Source organism: Solea solea, chromosome 17 (assembly GCF_958295425.1).
Source record: "Solea solea chromosome 17, fSolSol10.1, whole genome shotgun sequence".
NCBI lineage: Eukaryota > Metazoa > Chordata > Actinopteri > Pleuronectiformes > Soleidae > Solea > Solea solea.
In genome coordinates, this window is record NC_081150.1 from 6,045,810 (window position 1) to 6,070,022 (window position 24,213).

General features: G+C 42.1%; 1 protein-coding gene and 1 non-coding gene across 4 annotated transcripts in view; one reads left to right on the plus strand and one right to left on the minus strand.

Moving 5' to 3' along the window:
- Positions 1–981: 981 nt before the first annotated feature.
- Positions 982–24,213, minus strand: part of LOC131444120 (hormonally up-regulated neu tumor-associated kinase homolog) — a 97,649-nt gene continuing 74,417 nt past the window's right edge. Inside the window, exons 1-11 of one of the 3 annotated variants that reach the window (XM_058614279.1) lie at positions 10,460–11,464; positions 8,662–8,784; positions 8,376–8,545; positions 6,173–6,228; positions 5,937–6,075; positions 5,717–5,844; positions 4,020–4,155; positions 3,171–3,348; positions 2,992–3,075; positions 2,279–2,576; positions 982–2,096 (exon numbers count right to left, since the gene is read on the minus strand). In XM_058614279.1, coding sequence (XP_058470262.1) covers positions 1,411–2,096; positions 2,279–2,576; positions 2,992–3,075; positions 3,171–3,348; positions 4,020–4,155; positions 5,717–5,844; positions 5,937–6,075; positions 6,173–6,228; positions 8,376–8,545; positions 8,662–8,784; positions 10,460–10,711 — 2,250 coding nt within the window. In that variant the 5' untranslated portion in view covers positions 10,712–11,464 and the 3' untranslated portion in view covers positions 982–1,410. Of the gene's footprint in view, positions 2,196–2,278; positions 2,577–2,991; positions 3,076–3,170; positions 3,349–4,019; positions 4,156–5,716; positions 5,845–5,936; positions 6,076–6,172; positions 6,229–8,375; positions 8,546–8,661; positions 8,785–10,459; positions 11,465–24,213 lie in introns of those variants that run through there. The other 2 variants (XM_058614278.1, XM_058614280.1) reach the window with 2 other exon arrangements.
- Positions 22,123–22,194, plus strand: trnac-gca (transfer RNA cysteine (anticodon GCA)). Its single transcript has one exon. It is a non-coding gene; the product is annotated as a tRNA-Cys (tRNA).

Here is a 24,213-nt window from a genome sequence, read left to right on the forward strand (position 1 = left end):
TTGTGACTTGAGTCTCAAACCTTCACCTCTGCGTGAACTCCTTTCTGACCTAACTGTGTCCATCGACCGCTCGCACTGTTGCAACATTGATGACCAGTCAAGGTCAAGATATGTTCTTTTTGCTCTTATGTCACGGCTGTCGTCGGTCAGGACACCTCTGGTCAGCGAATGCGTCACTGATAACCCGCGGTGATCGCTTGGAAACACACTTGACGATGCCATCGTTACAGGCACCTGCTTTTCACGCAGGTTCACTACAGACGGTGCGTTTAGACAACGCTCCACCGGTCACAAATACATCCCTCATATGCCCCCGTGCATTATTAATCTGTTTTCCATACCTTGTTTGTGCAGCTCTTACGTAAATGTACCAAGTCAGTTTCAGTCCAGTCGCGGAAAGCGGACTTTGCTACTGTTGTTTAGTGCATTGTGCATCGTGCAGTGCAAATGTGTGTGACTGACACAGTATCAGAACTTACTGGTTCATATCACTGTTAAGTAGCCAGAAAGGTAACTGGAGTGGGGGATGTATCCACCTCAGTGGGTTCAATCTGTCTTCACAGGGCACACACAGAATATCTACATATCACAAACACGCAAACACACATGGAGTATCGGGTAACGGCCGCTGAATTATTAAGCAGCCGCCAAGAGCGCCACGTAGCAGCAACCAGATTCTTCCACAGTCTTTGCAGCACACCTGAATATTAATGACACACAGTCGCAGGGACAGAAGGAGCACGAGGAAGACGACGTCTGTGAGAGATTTGAAAACAAGTTGGTGGAGGAACTTTGCATGATGAGAGAGTGTCACAACATGTGACACCCTCTCATCATGGACAGGCTTCAGACTCAGGGCACCAGTGTGTGCAGTGCTGACTCTGCGGTTGTTTGGATGAGATATTCATAAGATACACAAAAATAGACATTGACAAAAACAAACAGAAACACAAAGCTGCACGTACTGAAGGGGTACTGAACTGAAGTTGTGACTTTGTTTTTACTTTGACTCTTTGTTGGTACAAAATGTTGAAAACAATAAATACAAATATAACCACACTGTAAATCAATGTGCTTCCTGCATTTCACATTGCAATGGGTGGTGCAGACAAAATGGTTCAAATGTTAAATGTCATATTACTTGAATTGAGGAGTTGAATCAGAGTTTACACTTTTCTTTGGCACTGCATACTGTGTGGTGTCTTGTCTACACGTGACTGGAACAGTAAACATTGAGAATGACATGTTGTGCACAATCCTTTAAGTATTGTAGCTGCACTACTTATAATTTGCCTCTTCTGTTCACCTCTTTTTTCATATAAGCCGGCATTCATGAAATGGCTGCTACACTAACTTCTCTCTAACTCCTCCTCCCCCTTGTGAGATCAGTGCTCCTCTACTGTCTCTGTGTCAGTAGTCCATACTGTGTAACTGGCTCTTTTTGTCACCTTTCCCCTGCAGAGCTGCAGGTAACAGTGGCAGGTTCAGATCTGCCACCCGACGCTGGAGCGATGACCGTAACTGAACTGAGTTCCTCTTTGCTCCACTCATCACTCCTCCCGCTGTCACTCTCTCTCCTCCACCTCCACCTCCTGCTGTTGGCAGGTCTCTCCTCTTCCCTCTCTCCTGCTTGAGGCTCTTGATGACCAAAGTATGTTGTCTCTGTGAGGGGAAGGCGGGAGGTTTAGACCCATTGACCAGGAGTCCAGGGGGCCCAGGTCGGGTCAACCCCACCCACGTCATCTTCCTGCCTCTTCTGTCTTTATGCCCCACATTGCGTAGGCGTGGCAGTGGGGTAGTGGGTGACGTTTGGGTCGTTTCCATGGAACCCATTTGATCTCTGTCTGAGGAGTGGGAGGTGCGCGTGTCGGCCTCCAGCAGCATCCTGGGAGAGATACCGTTCTTCTCCGAGGAGTAGAACGTCTGCAGCTTCTCCAGTCGCTCGTCGATGCTCAGGTGGTGCGAGTGGTCGTCCTGGTGGCGGTTGTCATGGAAACAATCTGACCCGGGGTCTGCTGCCCCGTCAGACTGAGTAGTCCTGAGCGGGAGTGTGTGTTGTATCGGTCTCATGGGGCTGTTGCCTCTGATTGGCTCAACTGGAAGGGGGACATGGCAAGGGGCGGAGTCACAGAGTTGAGACGTAGAGCTTTTAGGCGGAGAAAGATGGACGAGTTCCCTGTCTCTAAACACAGACACTGAAAAAATAACGGTTGAATGTGTCACATATTGTAGTGTGGCTGTAAGTGTGTCGCTTTGCTTTTGCACACTAAATCTTTACCTTCTGGAAACAGAGTCTCTCTGGTGTCCAACGTCACGGCGATCTCGTCATCAGTAGCCCCTCCCACTGCTGACAGAGGGGCAGGGGAGGGTGATCGGAGGCGAGGGGGCATCGGGGGGGAGGCACAGTGAGGTAGCTGAGGCAGAGAAGGAGAAGGGGGACGGTTCTCATCGTCCTCTCTGTTGTCCTTTCTGTGAAAGTCCTCAGTCCTTCTCCTATTGCTCTGACAGTCAGTTGCCTGCTGAGCCCTCAGAGGTCGGCTGGGCTGCTTAGAGATTTTTTCACTGGTCGGTTCAATCTGAGAAAGCAATGATTGGACATATATATATATATATATATATATATATATATACATTTATTTATTTATTTATTTAATAAACTAGATATTTTGATCCAAACGGATGCTGTTCATTTTTCCACAGTGTCAATAAACTCCTGAATCAAATGATTTCTTCCTTGGGCCATAACCATAAACTGTACATAAATGGATGCAGCTCATGGACTCAAAATGCCAAAAAAGCACAACACCTGAGTGGACACAAGTGTAATTGACGGCTAATATTGTCCAGCAGATGCCTGGTTGCAGTTGCAGGTGAAATCTGTGAATTACGCAGTTCCAAAAACGTGCAAACAGAAGACTGCATACATTTACAATATTACATCTATCACTCTTTACCATTTAAATACTTTGTCACTGATGACGGCAGCGTTACCTGTTGCTGATTCTTTGATTCAGTGTTGCTCTTCTCTCTCCATGTATTCTTACTGGGAAGACTCCAATCATTGCTTTCCAGTTTCTGCCAAATTAATCATTATTAGCTGCTCAATAATTCTTTTAGGTCGCATTATACTGACGTGTGCATGTGTATGCGTGTGAAAATAAAGTGTGAACCTTGCTGGCCTTGGCTCCTCTCTGGCTCCTGTTGAGTTTGTTGAGCAGCAGGTGATAGGAGGCCATGATGGCAGAGGGTCGGTTGCTGGTGAGCACGTGAATGACTTCAGAGAGAGAGAAGCCCAGCGTCTCCGTCATGTAAGACAACACAGACGAGTTGAGTTCCTCCGCGCACAATCTGGGAAATAACAATGACAGAGAGGGAGGTTAAAAAAAAAAAGCCATGACAATGAATACGTGTGATAATGGGTTGTTCAGCATCTGTGGGTGTGAAATGACTGGTAACTAAAGGATTTTGGTGCAGAGGATTTTCAGGGCTGGAACAGCTCCGCTCTTATTTCATTCATGTGGATTTCAGAGGACACATTATTGCTGGGGGGGGGGGGGGGGGGGGGCACACATGATTGCATTTCCACTCTGCATAAAGTGATAAAAGTCTTTTAGTCATGCTATAATGTCGAGTTGTAACCCATCTGACCACCGAATTGCTCATTTTCTTAGAAAACATGCAGGGATTTTTCCTCCGCTCCGTTTTTTGCCCAGATTGTAACGTTTGTCGCAGAATTACCCCCGAGGCGTCGCTGTGTCTGATGGCACAAGGGGCTGCAAAGAGTGCTTTTTAATTTATTAAAAAGCAAGTGAGAATCTTTACATGTTTTTGCAGCACATACACCAGAATGTAATGTGACACACCACAACTTAAAGCCAATTTAGAAAATATATTACAGATCCTTTTACATTCTTTAGAATATAGGATTAAAAGTACAAGTGGTTACAGTATATTTCTGTAGCTTTTTGGTGCGTTTGCAGATGTCGTGTTACAGAACGTTCACACAGAAAAAGCTCTACCTGTTTTTATAGGCGAGTGTGTGCAGTGGTTTCTTTGCATGTCCTTCGTTGATCCAGCGTTCCTCCATCGCAGCTCTGACACTGGGTCTCTTTGCAGGATCTGGTTCCAGGAGAGACAACACAAATGCCACAGCACCTGCAACGGCAGCACAGATAAATCAGGGTATTATCATCCAAGGATAGAGTAGTCATGTTAGATACACTTTCCAAATTATCAGTCATCATCAAATTATTTGGTGTAAATGTCTTTAATAGACGTACAAGCAGATAAAATAAACTATATTCCCTTTCCAGTAAATTACATTTGGCATGTTCTAAATCTCTCAAGCATTTATGACTGATTAAGTAATACAGTAATGAAATAAATAAATTAAAGGCAGAAATGAATATGAAAGAATGACAAACTCTCTGCCCAAAAAAGACTTAAGCTCATTCATAGTCTGACTTTCCTGGAACACCTTTACAGCTACATTTAAAAAATTATAATTTATCAATACACAACTAAAATGTGGCAACATATAATATCCATATAATTATACATATGATCAAATGACCATGTCAAATAGTTTATCTGGTTGTCAGCTTTGTAGTTTTTATTAACCACTGTCACGATTGTCATCGCTCTGTTTTTGTCTGAACAAAAACCAAAAACCCAACACCAGTAAGCAGTTGAACAAGGTTAGTGATTATCTGGTGAACACGACGGAACATTTAGCAGCTAAACAGCCACATTCTGTATTTTCGTCTTTGAGAGCTGCCGGAGTGGAGACTGTCCTCCGGCCTCACCACCAACCACAAGACCAATGCTTAACATTCAACTTGATTTGCCTACACGAGCATCAGTCATGACCACACAGTCACAGATGGTTTTCTACATGCAACAACAAGCGAATGCTGGGCAATAACAAACACATTTGCTTGGTAGGTATTTTGGTAAATGAGCTGTAATTCAAAAAGGCCTCATATTCACACTCACACAGATACAAGTCTGCCATCAGCCGCCTTGTTTTTTGGAATAGTGTTGTGCTGAAGAGCGTTTAAAAGGGAGAGAAACACCGTTCATTTGAATGTCTCAGGTGCTCGTCTGTGGCAGTGATACAGCTGCTAATCTTGTGTTGTCACAGTTTCAGGGCATCACAGTGATACTGGTTTTCCCCTCAGTAACGGGAGCTGTGTTTGTTTGTGGTGACATGGCGCCATGACAGAAGCAATGGAGAGAGAAACAGACACACTAAGGCACTAAGTGGGTTTATTGGTACCCAATAAGTGGAAGAAATAAGTAAAACTTGTTCTTTTGTCTCAGCTCAAGTCTGCGGTCTGCAAAAAGATCCTGCGAGTCGTACGTGATGTTTGCTGGAATTATTTCTAAAACGGGCACAAAAGCTCCTTCAGGATTATTCAGGCAGTGACATCCACTTTAGATTTAACTTACCCAAGAGCTGACCTGCAACCAAGGAAAACTTTTGCAAATGGAAAAATATTAAATCATTATAGGAGAGGAATCACATAGTATGCATGTTGACATTTTATGGTTGACTTTTTTCTGTTGGCCATCATATTTTGGAGCTTGACAGCCAACCACTACAGCGTGTGCATTTGTTCTCTCCATATCACCTTGAAGACTAATGAAACTCGATCCAACTCCAGCACCGTGGCGGTAACTGACTCACTGGGCATGTGGTGAAATGTGGACTTACCTTTGCTGATGTCACCGGGGATGCTGCCGATCTCTCCGTTGACCATTTTCTGGTGGAGCTGTTTGATGTTGAACGGCTCGACGGTAAAGGGCAGCGTTCCTGTCAGCATGGCGAACATGCTGACACCTCTGTGTGAATGGACACAAACACTTTAGCGTTATCCAAACTTTATCCAAATGTCCTCTCTAAGCTAGGATGAGAGCGAGACATTATCACTTACATGGACCAGACGTCCACTTTGGGTCCATACTTCCTGTGAGCGAGCAGCTCAGGGGCTGCGTAGGCCGGGCTTCCACACTGAGTGCTGAGAAGATCCAGAGACAACGACTCTGCCTTCAGAGTGTTGCTCAGGCCAAAGTCTGCATGAGACATCATCAATGGATTCTCATCACTGCACATTTATAGAAGATATAGTTAAAGATATGAGTAGTTCTCTGAGTTTAAAAGTCAACATACCTACAATCTTTATGTTATTATGCTCATCCAGTAGGAAGTTTTCAATCTTCAGATCTCTGCAGGAAAAGGAAAAGACAGATATTTGGTCGATTAAAGTGTAGATCATTCTACTGTTTACATTTTGTTGAAAACCTATGCTTTTGAGGTTGTTTAGAGGGCAAACATTCGAATCAATGATGAAAAACTACTATCCACCACACTGCCTGCAGCTAAACCCATATTAAGTACAGCCTGTCAGCAATGCTCCTTTCATCTGCCTTCATCTAACCAGCAGATATTCAAGCTCCAAGAAACTGAGAGACGTTCGTTCACACAACCCACGACAAAGTTCAAAGAAAGTCGGGTCAAGAAAGAGCGAGAGCAGACTTTGTCACGAAGGAAAGAAAAATCATGAAATCATGTGGTAAACCTGCTGCACGTGGGTGGCAGGAGGTGCGTTAGAGTGCAAATTTTCCAGTTTGATCATTTATACGTGTTGTAGTGTGTGTGTGTGTGTGTGTGTGTGTGTGAGAGAGAGAGGTTGAGAGCGACATCGTTGAGGGACTTCATTAGAGAGGAAGTCCATGATGTTGTGATGATGTGTGAATCATGGCACTGGTGCAAGAGGGTGAGGTCATTGCCTGGTAATCACATCCCCTCCTTCAGAGGAGCCAGAGTCTTAAACCAAAGCCCAGAGCTGTGTATGATGTGTGAGGTTACAGCACAAGTGTATATGTATGTGGACGTGTGAGCGCGGGGGTCTCTAACACCTACACATAGTAAAAACGAATAAAATGGCCACTAGAATAATACACTGCACTGTGCCAGGCATGGCCTCTCTCGTCACATTTCCTCCGCTGTAAAACTACTAAGTACTGTCTACGCTGTGTTCTAATGCGTGAGTTTATATTTGTATCTTCAAGATGTAACCGTGCATGCAGCAAACAGCTACTGTTTGAGCTTTAGATGGACTTTTAATTATGTCTGTTCTGCCAAATCTCCAGCAGGGCCAAACTCAAGATCACATGCTCCTGATTGATTGTCCAGAAACCTACTGGTTAAAACTGCACAACCACATCTTAATATGAAAAGGATTTCCAGTGAACATATGTCATATATATATATGTATATATGTATATATATATATATATATATATATATATACACACAAGATGAACTATCCTTTAAATGATTCCCAGTGTCTAATATGGGTTTTCATAAAATACAACCAATCATCTTCATATAAAATACACAGAAATATGGAAAGCTAAATGTAAAGACTCAAAATGTCGTTACGAAGTTCTTCACCAGTTGTTAAATAAAAATAAAAAGTCTGCCACAGACTGAATGTGCTAAAGGTTTCACCTTGTGACTTCCCTCTTGTGTGTTTGAATTGCATGTTGAACCACGACTGGCTTCCAATCTAGTTGTGAAAGAAAATCCAGCAGGAATCTTAAAATCCGATGGTGAAACTTTTTCCTTTACGGCGGATCGTTGTCAAAACTTGGCGCATGCACGCGCTACATTATTCTGCGTAGCGACAGAATCACTTCAAGCAAAATTCCCAGTCATTTCCAAACCTTTTTGTCGAGGTGAGGGGACACAGGAAAACGCTATTACTCATTTTTCCGAGCTATGATATCTAAAAACAACTTACCTCAGTTTTAACTTGACGTCCAAATACCTTTTACGCCTGCAAATCACCCATATCAGTTTATATAGCACAATAGATGTTTGCTTCCAAGGTAACATTTGTATTATTAATTATAATAGAAAGACACAAGGTTACGTCATCTGAGAAGTTGTCTTTGGCATTATATTTGATCATTTATTGATGGTTGAATGGGAAATACAGATTATTATGGAGACTTGAAAATTAAATTCAGTAATTAAGAGGATCATTAGTGTGTTAATACTACACAAGTCTGTGGTAGACTGTGAGGAAAATGTCTTTGTGAGGATATTTTGGCTGGTCCTCACAACTTTGAAGCAGTTTTTTGAGGGTTCAGACTTGGGTTTGTATTAGGGTTAGGTTAAGGATTAGAGTTAGACATTGAGGGTATGATGGTTACAATTAGGGTAAGGGGACCAAAATGATGGCAGAATACTTGAGGAACTGGTTAAGTTTAAGGATAAGCTTTGATTTCAGGTAAGGTTATGATCAGGGTTAGGCATTACCTGGTTATGGTTAGAGTTAGGCATGTGTGTGTGTGGTCAGCCTCACCTGTGCACAATGCCATGTTTGTGCAGGTGCTCCACTGCAGAAAGGATCTGTCGGGTGTAGCGCCGCACCTCCCTCTCCTCCAGCCTCCTCCTCTCACAGATCCTGTCCATCAGGTCTCCTCCTGCACAGAGCTCCATGGCCATGTAGTAGCTGTTCTCTGTCTCCAGAGTCTGACACAGACATTCACATACAGTCTTGTAATTATGATTAAAACTTTATTGGGAATTTATGATGTTTTATGATGTTTTTAACTTCTCATTAATTGGTTTACATCAATATTTTTTACCTCGAACAGGACGACAATGTGAGGATGTCGGACCATCTGATGAATACGAGGTTCTCTCTTCATGTTCTTCAGTACGTACGAGTCCTGACGTGCTTTCTTCTTGTCAATCACTTTTATGGCAACCTACACCAACAAACACATGTACATGCACATGCACTGTAAAATAAAGTTGTTGTTTTTTTGTAGTTTTTACATTGATTTATCACAAGATTTACACTCGCACACTTTTTAAATAAACACATTTGGTTATTAACCAGCCAACAGAGCAAGATGTCAGTGATGAACCTGTGCCCACAGCTCTTTACTAATGAGCAATGTTTTCATTGCTTTCATCACTGCACCACTGCAGTTGCCAATGAATTATTGCTCAGTCATTTTATCCACCAACATATAGTTTGACCTCATTTGGAGATCAAGGCATTGGCATTCAGTTATAAACCCTTAGGTTTAACTCCTATCATTCATCAGCTGTGGTGTAAATTATAAATGTTAAATCCTCCAATGGACGCAATTAGAATTCCTAGTAAGTCATCTTTTGTTTTTCTCTAAGTTGCAAATATTCTGTTTTTATGTTCTTTTTTATTTTACCACAAGATAATAACAATGATTAATGCATAAAGTAATTGGTCTGCACAGGAAAAACAATCCCTGAAAGTGTTAGCTCATACAGATGACTGTTGTTTGTCTTAGGTCATGTATCAAGTAAACAGTGTGGTGTGAATGACAGCACATTGTTGATAGAATCTAAACAGGCCAGTTTAATTCCATTTTACATTCCATTAATAATGTGTACTAAATAGGTCACTTGATTACATATCCAGTTTTTTTATCCCATGTGTGTATACTTGAATTTGTTGCCTCTTTTAGGACCTTTTCTGGCATGAACACTGACCATGTCAGAACCAGTAGTCCTCATTGAGACCAAAACCTGGTCCGAATGAGGCAAAACATAATTTCCGACTGATGTGTGTGTGTGTGTAGATGTGACCTCCACAGGTCTTGTATCTACAGAGGGTAATGAGGGTTAAGGTGGGCAAACACAGCTCGGAGATGAGTTTGGTCACTGTCATGACAACCAGGTCAGGTAAACATGAGCCAGGGTCAGGGATGAAAAGAAAGTTACACATAAAGGAATGCACATGCTCACACACACACTCACACACTGCTATTCTTCTTCGGAAATGCATTGACTTCCATTCACTTGGACAGCCTAAACAAAGCGTTATCACTAACGTTAACCATAACCAGTTAATGCCTAACCCTAACCTTAACCTAACCACAATTCAAATCTTGGCCCGAAACATAACCAGCTCCACATATCTGAGGTCCTGCCTCATTAGAACCAGGTTTTGGTCTCCATAAGGGCTTCTGACAAGATCAGTGTTTATGTCAGTAAAGGTCCTTGAGCGGTAACAAATACAAGCTTACATAATGCAACACAACACACATACACACAGATTCAACGGGATCAGTTCAGGGCAACAGTGTGTTTACTACCTCAATGTGTTGTCATTTCTATTTGCCTCATACACAGTACATGACATAAATCATAACTGAAACTCATTTTTCTTGGATAATATTATAGTTTTTAAAGCAGTAAACATCCCCCCTCATCAAAAATACAGGTGGTTCCGATGAAGACTACAAGAATAATAACAGTCTTCCACAAATAATTATCATTTACATGTGTTGCCATGTAATCATGCGAGAGCTCTACATATGCCCTGTGCCAACCCTCCAGCTCAAGCCAAACCACGTCTCCTGGCTCTAATTCTCAGATTAAAGAGCAGGCACCGACCTTTTCCCCCGTGCCAATGTGCAGCCCCTCCATCACTTTGGCAAATGAGCCCTTGTTGATCATTTTCCCCACCAGGTAGGATCCCACGCGTTTGGAGTGTGGGAAGCTCCGCAGCAGCTCCCTGGGAACCTTCAGCGAGGGAAGAGTTGGCCTCTCCCGCTCCAGCATCGAGTTGTCCCACTGGGACACGCCGTCCCCCTCACCGTCCGCCACCATGTCCTCTGGACTGGGCTTCACTACAGCAGCTGGCATCCCCAACAGCGCCTGGGCCCCATGTGGCTGCCGCTTACACTCACAATCAAATCCAAAACCAGGACTGACCGTGTAGAGCACACATACTATCACACACAGATGTACATAAACATATCCAACGGTTTGTTTGAGTTCAAATGTTGCTTAAAATACAGCAGACCCAAATCCCCCTTCGGAAGCAAACGAGAGCCTTTGGCAACAGATTTGTGTTCCTTCCACTCTCAGATAAATAAATCCATTACTGCAGACAGTTGATAGATGACTCCTCTTTTCTTCTTGGTTTATTTTACCTTCTGACAAGTGCAGGTGCGAGGCAAGTGTCTCCCTTTGGATTCCAACTATGCAGTTTTTGACTGGTCTCTCTCTCCCCTTCCTTGCTTCTCTCACTCCGTCTCTGTCTGCTGGGTAGTGGATGATTAACCGTCCTGTTCTTAGGTCAGCTCCAGTGATGAGGACGACATTCTACACCGTAATTACCCCCACTGCACACACTCAGGTTCACACAGTTATAGAGTAACCACTCAAGCGTTCTTGCTTTATTAACTTGGCTTCCCTTTAGAAAGCTTTAGTTTGTTTCTTTCAGTTTTATTCTCTAAATGGAAGTAAAGTGTTCCTTTTTCCTCCGTTTTCTTTAGTGTCTGGTTGGTTCTAATGACACATAGCTGTGCACACGTAAGTCGATGAGAATAAGTGTCACAACCTTCATTCACCAACATCATCACTTGTGTATGAGACCACGCGTTCGACCTCTTTACCAAGTATATACAGTCAGTTTCACACAGTGTTTACATTCATCATTTTATTGTGAGTAGTAAATGTCCTTGTAAAACTACGATGTTTTTACACTTTGGTTTAAACCAACATTGGTGCTGGATATTATAATATTTGGACTGAACTATGGCAGCTTCCAGTCTTTATGAGTGCCTTAAAATAATAATTCTTTTTCAAGGGTACATTTATTGGCACAAATTACACCAAAAATAAAATGTATCAGCACATTCTTAAAGCCCTTATCAAAATTGTTATTTTATTTCGGTAAAACATCAAAGATTAATTTGAATCAGCTTCTTATGCAACTGTCTGTATTTTCATTACACATTTTACAAAATATTGAATTGGATTCATTGGATTAATGGGGTGAGAATGCACTGCTAAAACTTCCCCCATTTACAACTACAAACTTCATTATTGACCCCTTCAATGTAATTATCCTTTGTCAGGGTCAGAGGTCAAAGGTCAGGGTCAAGAACAGATGAGCAGGTCTGCAGCATGGTGGAGATTCAGTGTCTCCGTTAACAAACGCTCAGCAGGGCAGACCGTTGCCAGCTTCATACCCTGAGAGCCACAATTATGGTTTTCACATTTTTACTTTAAATAATGCGTTTACACTGTAACACTCATCATTTCAAAGTAAAACAAAAACCAAAGTGAAGATGGAGTGATATTGACTCAGGGATATAATACTGGCAGCAGGTACTGGAGCCACAGCAGCATGTGTTATGGCAGTGGTGACCAATGGAAAACAGAAGTGAGGTTTTGTACTGACGAGCGATGGCGAGCAATGAAGTGTGTCTGCTTTCCTGCTACTGTAAAGTGCGCGCGTGTGCGTGTGTGTACATCAGGGTCAGATTGCAAGTGTGTTTGTGCTCGATTCGTCCTCACTCAGTTGATGAAAGGAGGGATAGAGCCCAAGATCTGTCATGTAACTCAATAGGCACTCACACACGCACACACACACGCTCACTCAAACGTTACACAACCTTAAACTGAGCAACAGCAGTGGCCAAGTGAGGCTTCTTATGTTTTCATGTTTTCTTGTAACCATGCTGATTTTGTGTAATTTGACTGAGCATTCACAGAAAAGACATTTGCAGCAGCCATGACAGAGTATTTCCTCCACTTATAGCTCATTTCCATTAAAAAAAAAAGCTAAAAAAAACATTTAATTGCAGATTTACATTGATTTTGACCACTGGGATTTAAAAAAAAAAAAAAAAATCATCTTTCATTCCCAACTACGGACATGCAGTTTTTTTTTTTAGTTTTTTTTTTTATTATCAGATTAGGCTCTGACAAGTATGAGTTTGACCCAGGTGGACGTGCTAATTTCTTCTTTGTCTGCTTCATTTTTGGCAGCTATGCAATTTCCTGCATCATTTATGGCGCAACACTAAAACATGCATTCATCTTCTATCCGTTAGCATAGCAATTAGTGATGAATGGTTTTAGAGAACCTTACTTTTTACAACTTGGGACAGTGCTCAATGTATTATGAGCAACTTAACTCACCAAAGTAAATACTAACAACTGTAGCATTTTCACTGATTGTGTTGTTGTTGATTTCTTCTTCCTTTAACTTGTAAAGTTCCGGTGCATTTGTGACCATCAGGTTGGAGTAACGGGAATTTTGTAATGTGGGTTCACAAGGGTTAAGAAATCTTTTAAAAAATGTATAAATTTTTTTAAAAATATTCATGGTATGCAAACAGCAATATCATTCAACTCAGGTCCAAACTAGAACACATCCATTCCTTACACTGCTTCAACACTTTCCTGGTATATTCTGAAACATAATATCTACAATTTGTGGTTTCACATCAGTAGAACCCAAAACACTGTAAAAACACTGGCAAACCCCCCTCTAAGAAAACCATTACTTTTCCTAAACATGTCACATATCACATCTTAATCACTCTTCATGATGTGTATGTGTAGCCTTCAGTTCGTAAACAGGTCTTAAGACAATGGTGTGTGTGCGTTTGTGTGTGTGTGTGTGTGTGTGTGTGTGTGTGGAAGGAGGTGTTTAACACCCCCTCCCTAATGCCAGAGGGAGAGTCTGAAGCTGCATCTGGACAGATACAGGGGAGGACAGATGTTATGAAAGAGCGGAGGAAAGTGTGACTCCTGTAACGCTGTGATCACAGGAAGTGAGTGAAAAACAAACAGCTACACAGGGTGAGGGTGAGGGACAGAGAGAAAGAGAGTTTCATAACTGAACTAGTGTGAAATAAAATGACCTTATGCTTTTTATGAATATGCAGCACTGCCATGTTTAAATGTTTTGCAGTCCTTTCTCTCTCTCTCTCTCTGTGTGTGTGTGTGTGTGTGTGTGTGTGTGCCTCCTTCCACGGTTCAAAAAAGGTCATTCTCGCTGCCAAAAACCACAGTCTATTTGTGTGTGTTTATGCACACACACTTATTGTGAGGTGAGTATGTTTTTGAGATTACACATCTTTGCATCTACACATGTGAGCTTACGATGTGTGTGTGTGTGTGTGTGTGTGTGTGTGTGTGTCGCGTTGCGTTGGTGCAGTGGAATGCTGGCTCGCCTGTAGGACTTGGCGAGCTTCTCGGCGGTCACATTAAATGAGAAGAGAAACCCCCTTCTGCTTCCTGCCGGTAATAAATGGATCCCCAGCAACCATTAAGGCATATTTTAACACCAAATAACTCCTCAAAACCACACTAGAACAGACACTCAGTTGAACCCTCCCTCCCTGTTCTACCATCTCTCACTCTCTTCTCCTGATCTATTTATTTTTGATTCTCCCTTTTCTACCTCGCTTTTATACAAACTCTTCAAACAAATAATAGCTTATATACAGTGTCGGCTGCTGAGTGTTTAACGGTTGTCATACCTCTTGACAGTCTCAGTAAATGAGCAGCTTTCAACCTGTAGCATGTAAGTTACATGATGTTCTTGTATGTCTACAAACTATGGGCAGACTGCTTTAAATACAGACTGTGTTTGAGTCAGAAACAGAAAGAAAAGACGCTTTGAACCTCTCATTTACATTTAGAGTGAATATTACATGTGAACAACACGGCCAACTAGGAAGTGCTCACAGAGCATAATTTATTAAACCCCCAGTGTTAAAGGAAAAAACATAATCCCCCCCTTAATCAGATCCCTCCCAAAATCTTTCTTGAGTCCGACAGAAAATTTCCTGGAAATCGGTTCAGTAGTTTTTGAGTAATCCAGGAAAACAACCTGATGTAATCCTCTCAGTGCAGGTGATTAGAAATGATTGTGGGATTATGCAGTAGATATTTACAATATGGTTAAATACAGATTAGCCTTCCAGAAGGTTCCTGATTTTTATGAGATGCAAAGCACTTTGTGTGATTGATAGAAACTATAAACTATAAATATTCTTCTTCTTTTTGCATCACCGTTGAGGGATGGCCACAGCGGATCATCTGATATATCATATTATTTTATGATCCTATTATCATATCATGATATGACTTAAACATTTGAATATGCAATATGTAAAAAAGCAGCTGATTATTACTGTAGACAGTTATTTGGATAAACTGCCTCGGTATTGGAGCGACGACAGTAAGTTAATCAATTACAGGAAACTCAGAACAGACATTTTGTTAAATTATTATGTGCTCTTTAAATTATTCACATTTGTAAAACTTTAACTTGTATACATTTATATAAAATTGGCTCTCGTGTTCATGTAATTTTGACTTCTATATCCAGAATTGTTGAAGCTATGACTACGTTGAAAAACTTGCTTTACATGGTTGTAAAACAGTGAGCTGGTGTCAAAGCTACAGCCTTCCACTACAGTCTTATAAGGTTTTATAAATTGGCATGATATGATTTTTAGGCTGAGTAAACACTGGTGTTTACTGGCGTCCACTTGTGTTCAGGTTTCCAGTGCTGTTGTCCCTGTCTGCCCTCCAGTGGATATAACAGACTGATGCAAGGACACTACTTTTAAATAAATAGCTCAATTACAATAAATAAAGAAACATCTCAGCATCATTTGATCTCTTTTTCTCTGTTTGTCATTTATCCACTGCAAAATTAACTTATATCAGTCCCACAACAGGAAAACCGTCCTCCCTTAAGTGCTTAAATATATTCACTCATTTGTAGATCAACAGTGCAGCAAACAGCAATGACTGTGTATGTGAATGTGTAAACAGCATGAGAAAATACTGTGAGATTAATTAATGATATGTGCAATTTATGTGGGTTTCCTCCCACTGTCAAAAAACATGCAGATTTAGGGATTAGACAAATTGGACACTCTAAATTGACCATAGGTGTGAATGTGTCCCTGTGATGGACACACCTCATGTGGAGGACAAAGTGGTCGAAGATGAGTGTGTGTGTGAGTGTAACTCATGTGTGTTTAATTTACTAATATTAAAAATGATGTAACTGAATTGTCTTTCCTGTGATGATGTCATTATCTGCTTCAGTGGACAGGTGAGGGGCCGGTCGATCGTCAGTCACCGCTGACTTCACCCGTGGCCGCAGCCTTCTTAATTGTCATGTCATCATCTGTCAGTGAATCCGACCATCACTTCCCAGTGTCTTCATCAGTCAGTGCAGTGTAGTGTAGTATGCTGCTTAGCGTGTCATCATTCGGCGCCTGCATGATGCTGTGGTTAACTTTAAACCTCCCTCGGTGATGCTGATGAGACGCAGTTCTTCGTGGTTTCTAAACAGACAAACAACGACCAGCGCTCTGTCTTTGCGTTAAAGCTGCGCGTCTTCCACATCATATACTGTGAACGCAGCCTAAGGACCATAACATTGCTGCCCACAGAATCATTTCTGTGATATCAGGTTGCTTCTGCACTGACTGGAGCCAGAAATGGTGCAGAGTTACCTCTCCAAACAGGCAGGGGAAGTGCATTTTGTGAAAAGTGCACGTGCCAAGAAAAACTGAAATGAAGAGAGGGCAAAAAAGTTAAATAACACTGGTAGTGGCGCTTTGATTTGAGGCTGCCTCGAATTCTTAACTCAACAATGTGCAGATATTTAAATGTTAAAGCATCAGATTAACCTATCCGCAGCATGACACTTCCAATATTTCAAATGCAGAAGGGGTACAAGTGAAGCGTGCGATCCAAGAGACTGATGCATTTGATATTTTCTGGGACTGAAAAGTTTGATTTGCACCCCAAATCTTAACACTGTAATGACAAACTCTCCACCTCGTCTAACACTGTAGGTGTTGATTTCTTGAGTAGTTGCCTAAAGGCTCACTGCACACAGAGCACTGTAATTTAAACGCACACACACACACGTATGCATGGACACACACATAAAAATACATATCCATAAAAACGTCTCTCCCAGAGCCTCAGTCCATCACAATCTGCTATTCCCACACAATCCTGACCAAGCCTGAAATGGGAGTTTGTGTCACGGGTGGTTTAGAGGTTTTCTTCTGTCAACATAACACTGATGGGAGAGAGACAAAGAGAAAGTAAGAGAGAGAGAGAGAGAGAGAGAGGTCTGAGAAAAATACAGAAACAAAGGGATGAAAAAAGACCCCACCCATTTGAGCCGAGAGGCCAAAAAAATGAGTGCTACAGCAGCAGAAAGTGCACTCCCACTGTCACTAATGTGGACCGTGTGTGTCTGTGCCTGAGCACATGTGTGCAGATGTGCACTTACGCTCGGCTGTGCTCTCCTGTGGTGTGTGCGTGTGTGCGCGTTTGTGTGTGTGTGTGTGTGTGTGTGTGTGTGCTTTAGCTGCCTGCTGCGCCGCTGCCAAATTGAAATGTGAAAGAAACGTGTTGGAAGGTGATGACAAGAGTGAAGTGAACCAGTCGTTTCCTGAAGGCCCTGGCCAGATGTGTGGCACACAGAGCCTCAGAAATGTGCTGCACATTTCTCTTTAATAACCAGGATATTTAACCAGGGGAGGCGGGAATATGTGGGGCAGTGACTCTGGGTGTGCTTACCTGTGTGCATGTGCGATACATCTTTAGGTTTGCCGGGGAAACATATGTGAATGTATATGTGTGTGTGTGTGTGTGGGGGGGGGGGGGGGGGGGGGCTGGATGTGCCGTTTATGACTTTAATCTGGGTTTTTGAGACTGTGGTGTTGAGGAAAGTGAAGGAAGCACAGGAGGAGTAAGACGACAGAGAGAAAGAAGTCTGACACACTGATGGCCACACCTCCCGTCACCACTCAGGACACACAAACACACACATATGGCACACACACTGGGTCTTTTCCATACTGTACTCAACTACTGACCACAATGCCTGCCACTTCCTCCAGAAGCTAACCCTGGCGCCTAGAATGACAAAGAAAATATTCAGCTCTATAACGTCTGATGTCTTAATATTTCCAACCTTTCTCTTCTCATATATGCATGATTCATGGATCATAATTTAAAAATAAAATCAGATCCTTTTCCACCGGTTCCCCTGCCAGTTAAACGGAGCATTTTCAGGAGTCAGTGCAACGGGAAATAATGCAGAGGTGTTGCAGAGTTTCTTGCCGTACACTGGTCTTGTTGTACGTGGTGAAGCAAAGAGCCATATTTCTGCTAACCTGAGCCAATGCTTCAGCCAAAAAATGGTCCACATCCACTGGCAACGACGGTACACACAGATCAACAACAACAGTAAAACTGATTCGAAGGCTGTAGTTGATGTTTTATATGTATTGACTTGGTCAAGCCAGGAAAACAAAGAATTTAAGGTTCAAGTGACATTACTGATGGTTCAGGAAAAAGTTTTAATGTCGTCACATGAGGTGTTTTGGGCACTAGGGCCTCTGGAATATGACTTGTATGTACCATTTTCTAACCCGTTCCATCACCTGAATCAGCGGTGGAATAGGACATCGTGAAAGGCCATAGTGTGTGTGCTGGAGAAGAAGTGGTGCACTTTGTTTTCGGCAGAAAAAAAGCTGTTATTTACATAAAAGGTGTTGGACTAGCACACGTTTAACTGCCTTGGTGTGGAAGTCTGTGTGAGCGTGTAATATGAGAGCGTTTAGCTGTGGGTGTGTGTGTGTGTGTGTGTGTGAACATAATCGCCCATGATATACAACGTTTTGGCCATTTCTTAATAGCAGCGTTTTAAGAACGGCCATTAATGCAGCTTGTAAAATATTCCCAACACCACGCCAAACACTTCTATTTCACCTCCCTCCTTCTCCCGCGCTCTCTCCACTTCGCTAAAACCTCTCTTTCCTTCACCTCATTTGTGCGGGGAATTTATTTTAACTTGTTAAAAACAATTCTCTGAATATTCCCAGCTGAGCGACCAGGCTTCCGTATTTTTCACCCCCTCCCTCATTCTTCCTCTCCGTTCCCTCTTTCTGGCTTTGTTTTTTCCTCCCTTCCCTTAAACTAACCTGTATAATGTTGTCAGAAGTGCTCGAGAATGAAGTGCTAAGTGTTGCTTTTTATGGGGAGGAAACAGACTGGAACAGCGGGTGTGTGTTTTCTGATGCCTACTAGAAAGGCACACACACATACTGTATATACACATGGACTCAAACACACTTAGAAAACTTTAGAGTGACTACGTTATAAATTACAACCTGTTCACTGATGAGATAGCCCTGAAGCTTTTGCTTATAGTCGATCATTAGCAGTTGTGAGTGTGTCACAGTTGTGCGTGGTAGTGTGTCCTTGTGTGTGTGTTTTTCTTTAGGGTTGACTGTGTCATTAAGGCACCTTGGTGAAAATCTGTTCTCAATTGTTGTGGTGATTTCTGCTGTTTTAATTTGGACAGTAAAGCCGCTGCCAGCTCTCCCCGCCGCGATGCCGTGACCACTTTGCAATGTTAACACAATTCCCATGCAGTCAAACAACACGCACACACACATTTTTATGTATCATATCCATAAAAGCTCTGCTCAGAATTTATTTTCCAAAGCGGGAATGTGTCACAAGTGAGGAGTCTTTGTTTAAAGGGTGAGAATAATGTGCAGAAAATGACTCAAACTTGTATTTCAAAGCATTTCAAAGAGCTTCTCTAACATGGCTTCCTTCAACTGCACGTTTTAGATAAATATTAATATTTTGTATGGATAAATACTAGTTGATTAGTTCGTGTGAGCACAAGAGCAATTTAAATAAATCACCAGAGTTTTAATATCATATCTAGTGTAAGCCAGAGCTAAAATTGAAGCTTGTTATTTTCTCATGTTTCTGAGCTGAACTTAGAAAAACAGAATGTGAAAGAAGTTGATTCTGGAGTCGAAGACACCTGGAAACAAGCGCGTTTAGATATAACTCAACTTATAACGCAACTTAAAGCCTATAAATCAAATCAGAGGGGACTTTATGTTTTGTGAATTCATGCAATTACCACGTTTTCTGCACACATCCAGTGTGACGATCTGAGTCATAGGCACAACAGTTAATTTATATGGACTTGGAGTTGATGAGTGCTGTTCTAGTGTTACAACTTTGTCCATCCTCCCTCCAGACTCTCTGCTGTCCCAGCTGACAGCTGGCTACAAGCACCTCTGACTCTGCCTGAGGATGAGATAAGCTCAAACGTGATTGGGTAGAGCTAAAACAATTCCTAAAGGGAAAATGAAAGGTTGCATCAGACAAATAAAGAGAAAATGGATTAGCAAATATCAGGATTTGGTTAGAATAGAAGAAACAGATTAGATTTTTCAAAGCTGAAGCAAGATTTTGTCATCGATAATAAAGCTCACACAGTGCACTCATGATTTCCAGCTGTGGGTCAAGGATGCAGGATGTTTCCTCTCCTTTTTGCTTTCCTTTTAAATTGATTTCCATGGTCTAAAGAGCTGCTCAAGAATCATGTTGGAATATTAGTGGGGTGTAATGGGTGTAATGTTGATGCCGCTAGAACTGGTGGAGCAGTGAGGGGTCCACGGCCTGAAACAGAAACCAGATGGACGCTTGGATGGCACCAAATTCTTTCACCTCTACCCAGTGGAAATGGAATTAAGTGCAATTATCCACGGTGCTCCGAGCATCAAATAGCAGCTCGCACATCTATATCTATGATATCTTTGTTTTGACCTGTGAGAGAAAATGTGCATGTGTTTCTGTGTGAGTGTGATTAGGTATGTGGGGTGTTGGCCATTAAAGCGGGCTAATAAAGTCTGTTCCCTTTCATTAGTGAGTGCTAAAATGGCCTGGCAATGTGAGTTTGTGTGTGTGTGTTTAGGTGTAGGTGAGCTTGACTGTGTCTGTGTTAACTAGGTAACATTTTGTGCAGACAGACAGTGTACACTTGCCCATGTGTGTGTTTGTGTGCATTCATTAAGCATGTGTTATGTTGTTAATAGCACACCTCGTTGGCCAGGCAAGATGAGGTCATTAAAGTGGTGTACAACTGTGCTTGTGTACTCAGATTTAACAAAGGCAAGCCTATATTTGGGAGTCTCAGAGTTGTGTTTGTGTGTTTGAGTATTGCTTCACCTCCTCACAGCTGTTATAGCACATAAAAAAAAAAGCTAATGTGATATCCTGACAATTCTTTTGATGAGATTCTACCCCATGATCATAACCGTGGTTACAAATTCTGATCATCAAAGCTGTAGTGCGTGACTTTCAAACATAAACAAATGTATGTTACGTTCAATGAGTTCACACAATGCCGATGAATCAGTATTTCTCATTATATAGCAGTGTTTTGTTTGTGAGAGTGATGTGTTTTACAAGCGTAACAGCTATGCTAGTAAAACGAGCTAGTTGTAGTGATGCGAGTAGTCTTTTGGCGACAGTTTTCTGTAAGAATTCAGAGAGAGGCTTGAGTCACATTAGTTCTTTAGTAATGGTTTCAGACTCTTTAAGGGAAGACAACGTAGAATGCTGTAATTTATTACGGATTAAGGATTACACTGTGCTGCTGCGTCTTGGCTATCGACCAATTATAAAAGATTCTCTGAATTTGCTTTAAAAAAAAAAATCCCACAACATTTACCACAGTTTGATTTCCATCCATTCATCCTTACATCTGTATGTATCTATATGTCCATAACTGAATTTAATAAAACCATAACTGCCAGGTGACTCCTGAAGCAAACAGCGAACTCTTCGGCCACTAAACGTCGCCCCATATTTAACCGGCTAGTACCAAACGTTGTGCTGACATAACAGCTGCCCTGTGCATCTGGAAACAAGACTCATGAGAAAAGTGAGCGTGAACCAAAACAGTAAAGTTGTAGGCTGTAAAACAAAAACATGAGCTTAAAGACACCAACAGGGGGAAACAGCCCTGTGATGACTTTGATAATTCTCCTTTACTATCACACACACACTAAACTCGTTCACTGTTTTTTTAACTACCTGCGTCTGACATGTCCTAAACATGTGAAGGTGGGATGAGTTTCTGCCTATCACCAGGAGCACAGATGATGATGTGTTCACACAGCTGCAATCTCAGATGTGACTGTTTTAGCAGCTCCTAACTCCGCACCTCACAGCGGGACACACTTTATTGCAGCGTGCGCCCCTCCCAGTCATGCCTGGTTACTTTGTTTCTTATAGCTCAGGTTTGGAATCCTAAAAACTGAAGCATGAAGACAATCTATCCTGGATACCTCTGACTCTGTCCATCCTCTAGTCTATTCTATTGCAAGAACGTCTGCACCTACTGTATGTGATACTGCTGACAGAGTGACACACACTGGAGCTATAAACATGGGGGTATAGCTCATTGGTAGAGCATTTGACTGCAGATCAAGAGGTCCCCAGTTCAAATCTGGGTGCCCCCTTATCTCATATTCCCACCATGAAGCATTGTTGAACTCAATATAAAGGAATTCCAAGCTACAGTGTGTGCATTTTGTTGTCGTTAAGGTCATGTGATCTGTAAGTGGCTTTGGATAAAAGCATCTGCTAAATGCTTAAAAGTAAATGTAACATATTTTGTTGTTTCATTATAGAAGGGCTCTTGCCAGTTGCTTGTTGACAGCCAATAAAATAACCTAAGCAAGGTGTAAAGTGTGGTTTTGTGGGAGTAAAAAGTACACGTAGTATGCTGCACCAGGCCATCGAACACTACATGTTCACTTCACTTGTTATTTTGCACGGAACGTACGGTAGTTCATGGATTTGCAGAATTGTGAAATATCTACATTCTTATCTAGACCCGTTAATTCAGAAAATAAAAGGGTCGGATCATCATGTTTCTCAAAAATGTTCCCTTCTGTAAAAACAGTCATATTTTGGTAGGAAACGGTGTGCGATGAGGACAGGACATAGGATATTGTTTCTGGAAAGTGACACCTCTGCTAAGTTATTCTCATACTTTTTTTTTTTTTTTTTTTGTAATGTGCACCTCAAACCAATTCAAACGCCTTGATAGTATCAGGGCGGTGACAGATGTCCCGGTGGTGACATACAGAACGTTGAAGGATGCATTTTGAAAAGTCATTAGATCAGATCAACCTCATCTTAACCCGATACGTCAAAGGACATATTTCAGGATGTGTGCTTCATTGGGACGCTTGTGTAACGAGCACAAAATCTGCAATCGTGACTCAAACTTTTACCATCTGTTAATGAAGGCAGATGGAGGTTGCCTTTAATTTAGTGCAACTTTTATGTCCGCCTTTAATGAGTCGTACACCATGTGCACCAGTGTCATGTGTTAGCTTGGGTCTTTCCTGTGGTGCCTGCCTGCCCGTCTTCCAGTGCTAATGTGCTAATCTGCTGTTTAGTCCATCCAGATGGGTTTCTCCCCCCACACTTGGGGGGGCGGTAGGGAGAGGGGAGAGAGGAAGTTACCTGCAGAGATTTCCCCTCATTAAAAATCCCTCAGCCTAAATCACACACCCCACACTCAGCCCCTCCCTTCCTCGTCTCTCCTGCTTCCATCCTCCCTTCCCAGGATAAGGGAGCCAACTTTTATTAAGCACTGACAGGCTGAGACACCCAAACTCCCCTCCACTGCATCTCCCCTCCACTGTCTGTGCAGCACTTTACCTCTTCCTGGTTATTTATTTAAATCTAAGTTTGAAGGCAAGCCTGAATTGAGACGTCATAGTTTGGCATCGACATCACAGGCCCGTTGGCATGTGATGTGATTTCACATAAAACTAACACATTCCTTCGCCGTAGATGAGAATAAAGTGAGGCGCAGATGAAAGTGATGTGAGATCTGAGAGCGAGATATGATACGTGTGCGCGTGGAAACACAATATGCAAAAGAAAGAGGAGAAAAACACACAAAACCGAGTCACGGAGACCACACATACTCTATATGTCTGTCATTCACACACATGCATACATGCACATGCTAACAGCTCTCTTGCCGATACCTAAACCATCATGCATGAGAATATATTCAACAAGCAAAGGGAGGTGTAGAACTGTGGGCAGGAGGAAACAGGGATGGGGGGGGGGGCTTGAGAATGGTGTTAAAAACCTCTTTAGAGCGCAAATAAGAGAGGACTGTTTAAAAGCCTGATTAAAATTCTTATGCTTTATTACTCTGCTCTTTCAATGAGCTGCTGACAAAAAAGGGGTGAAGGGGGAGAGGAAGAAGGTGAAAGAGAGCCAATGTTAAAATAAAACTCATGTTTGTTGAGAAAAATCAGTGACAGGAAAAAAAGAGAGAGGGAGAAAAACCATCATATCAAATTTAAACTCATGGACAAACATGTGACCAAGGTTACCAGTGGCCACCTCATGCACACGCAGGCTCTGTCTTTCAGCACAAGACAATGATCTCTTTTCCTGGACTGTCTACACACTCACACACTCCAAACCAAAACCGCGGGACTAAAAAT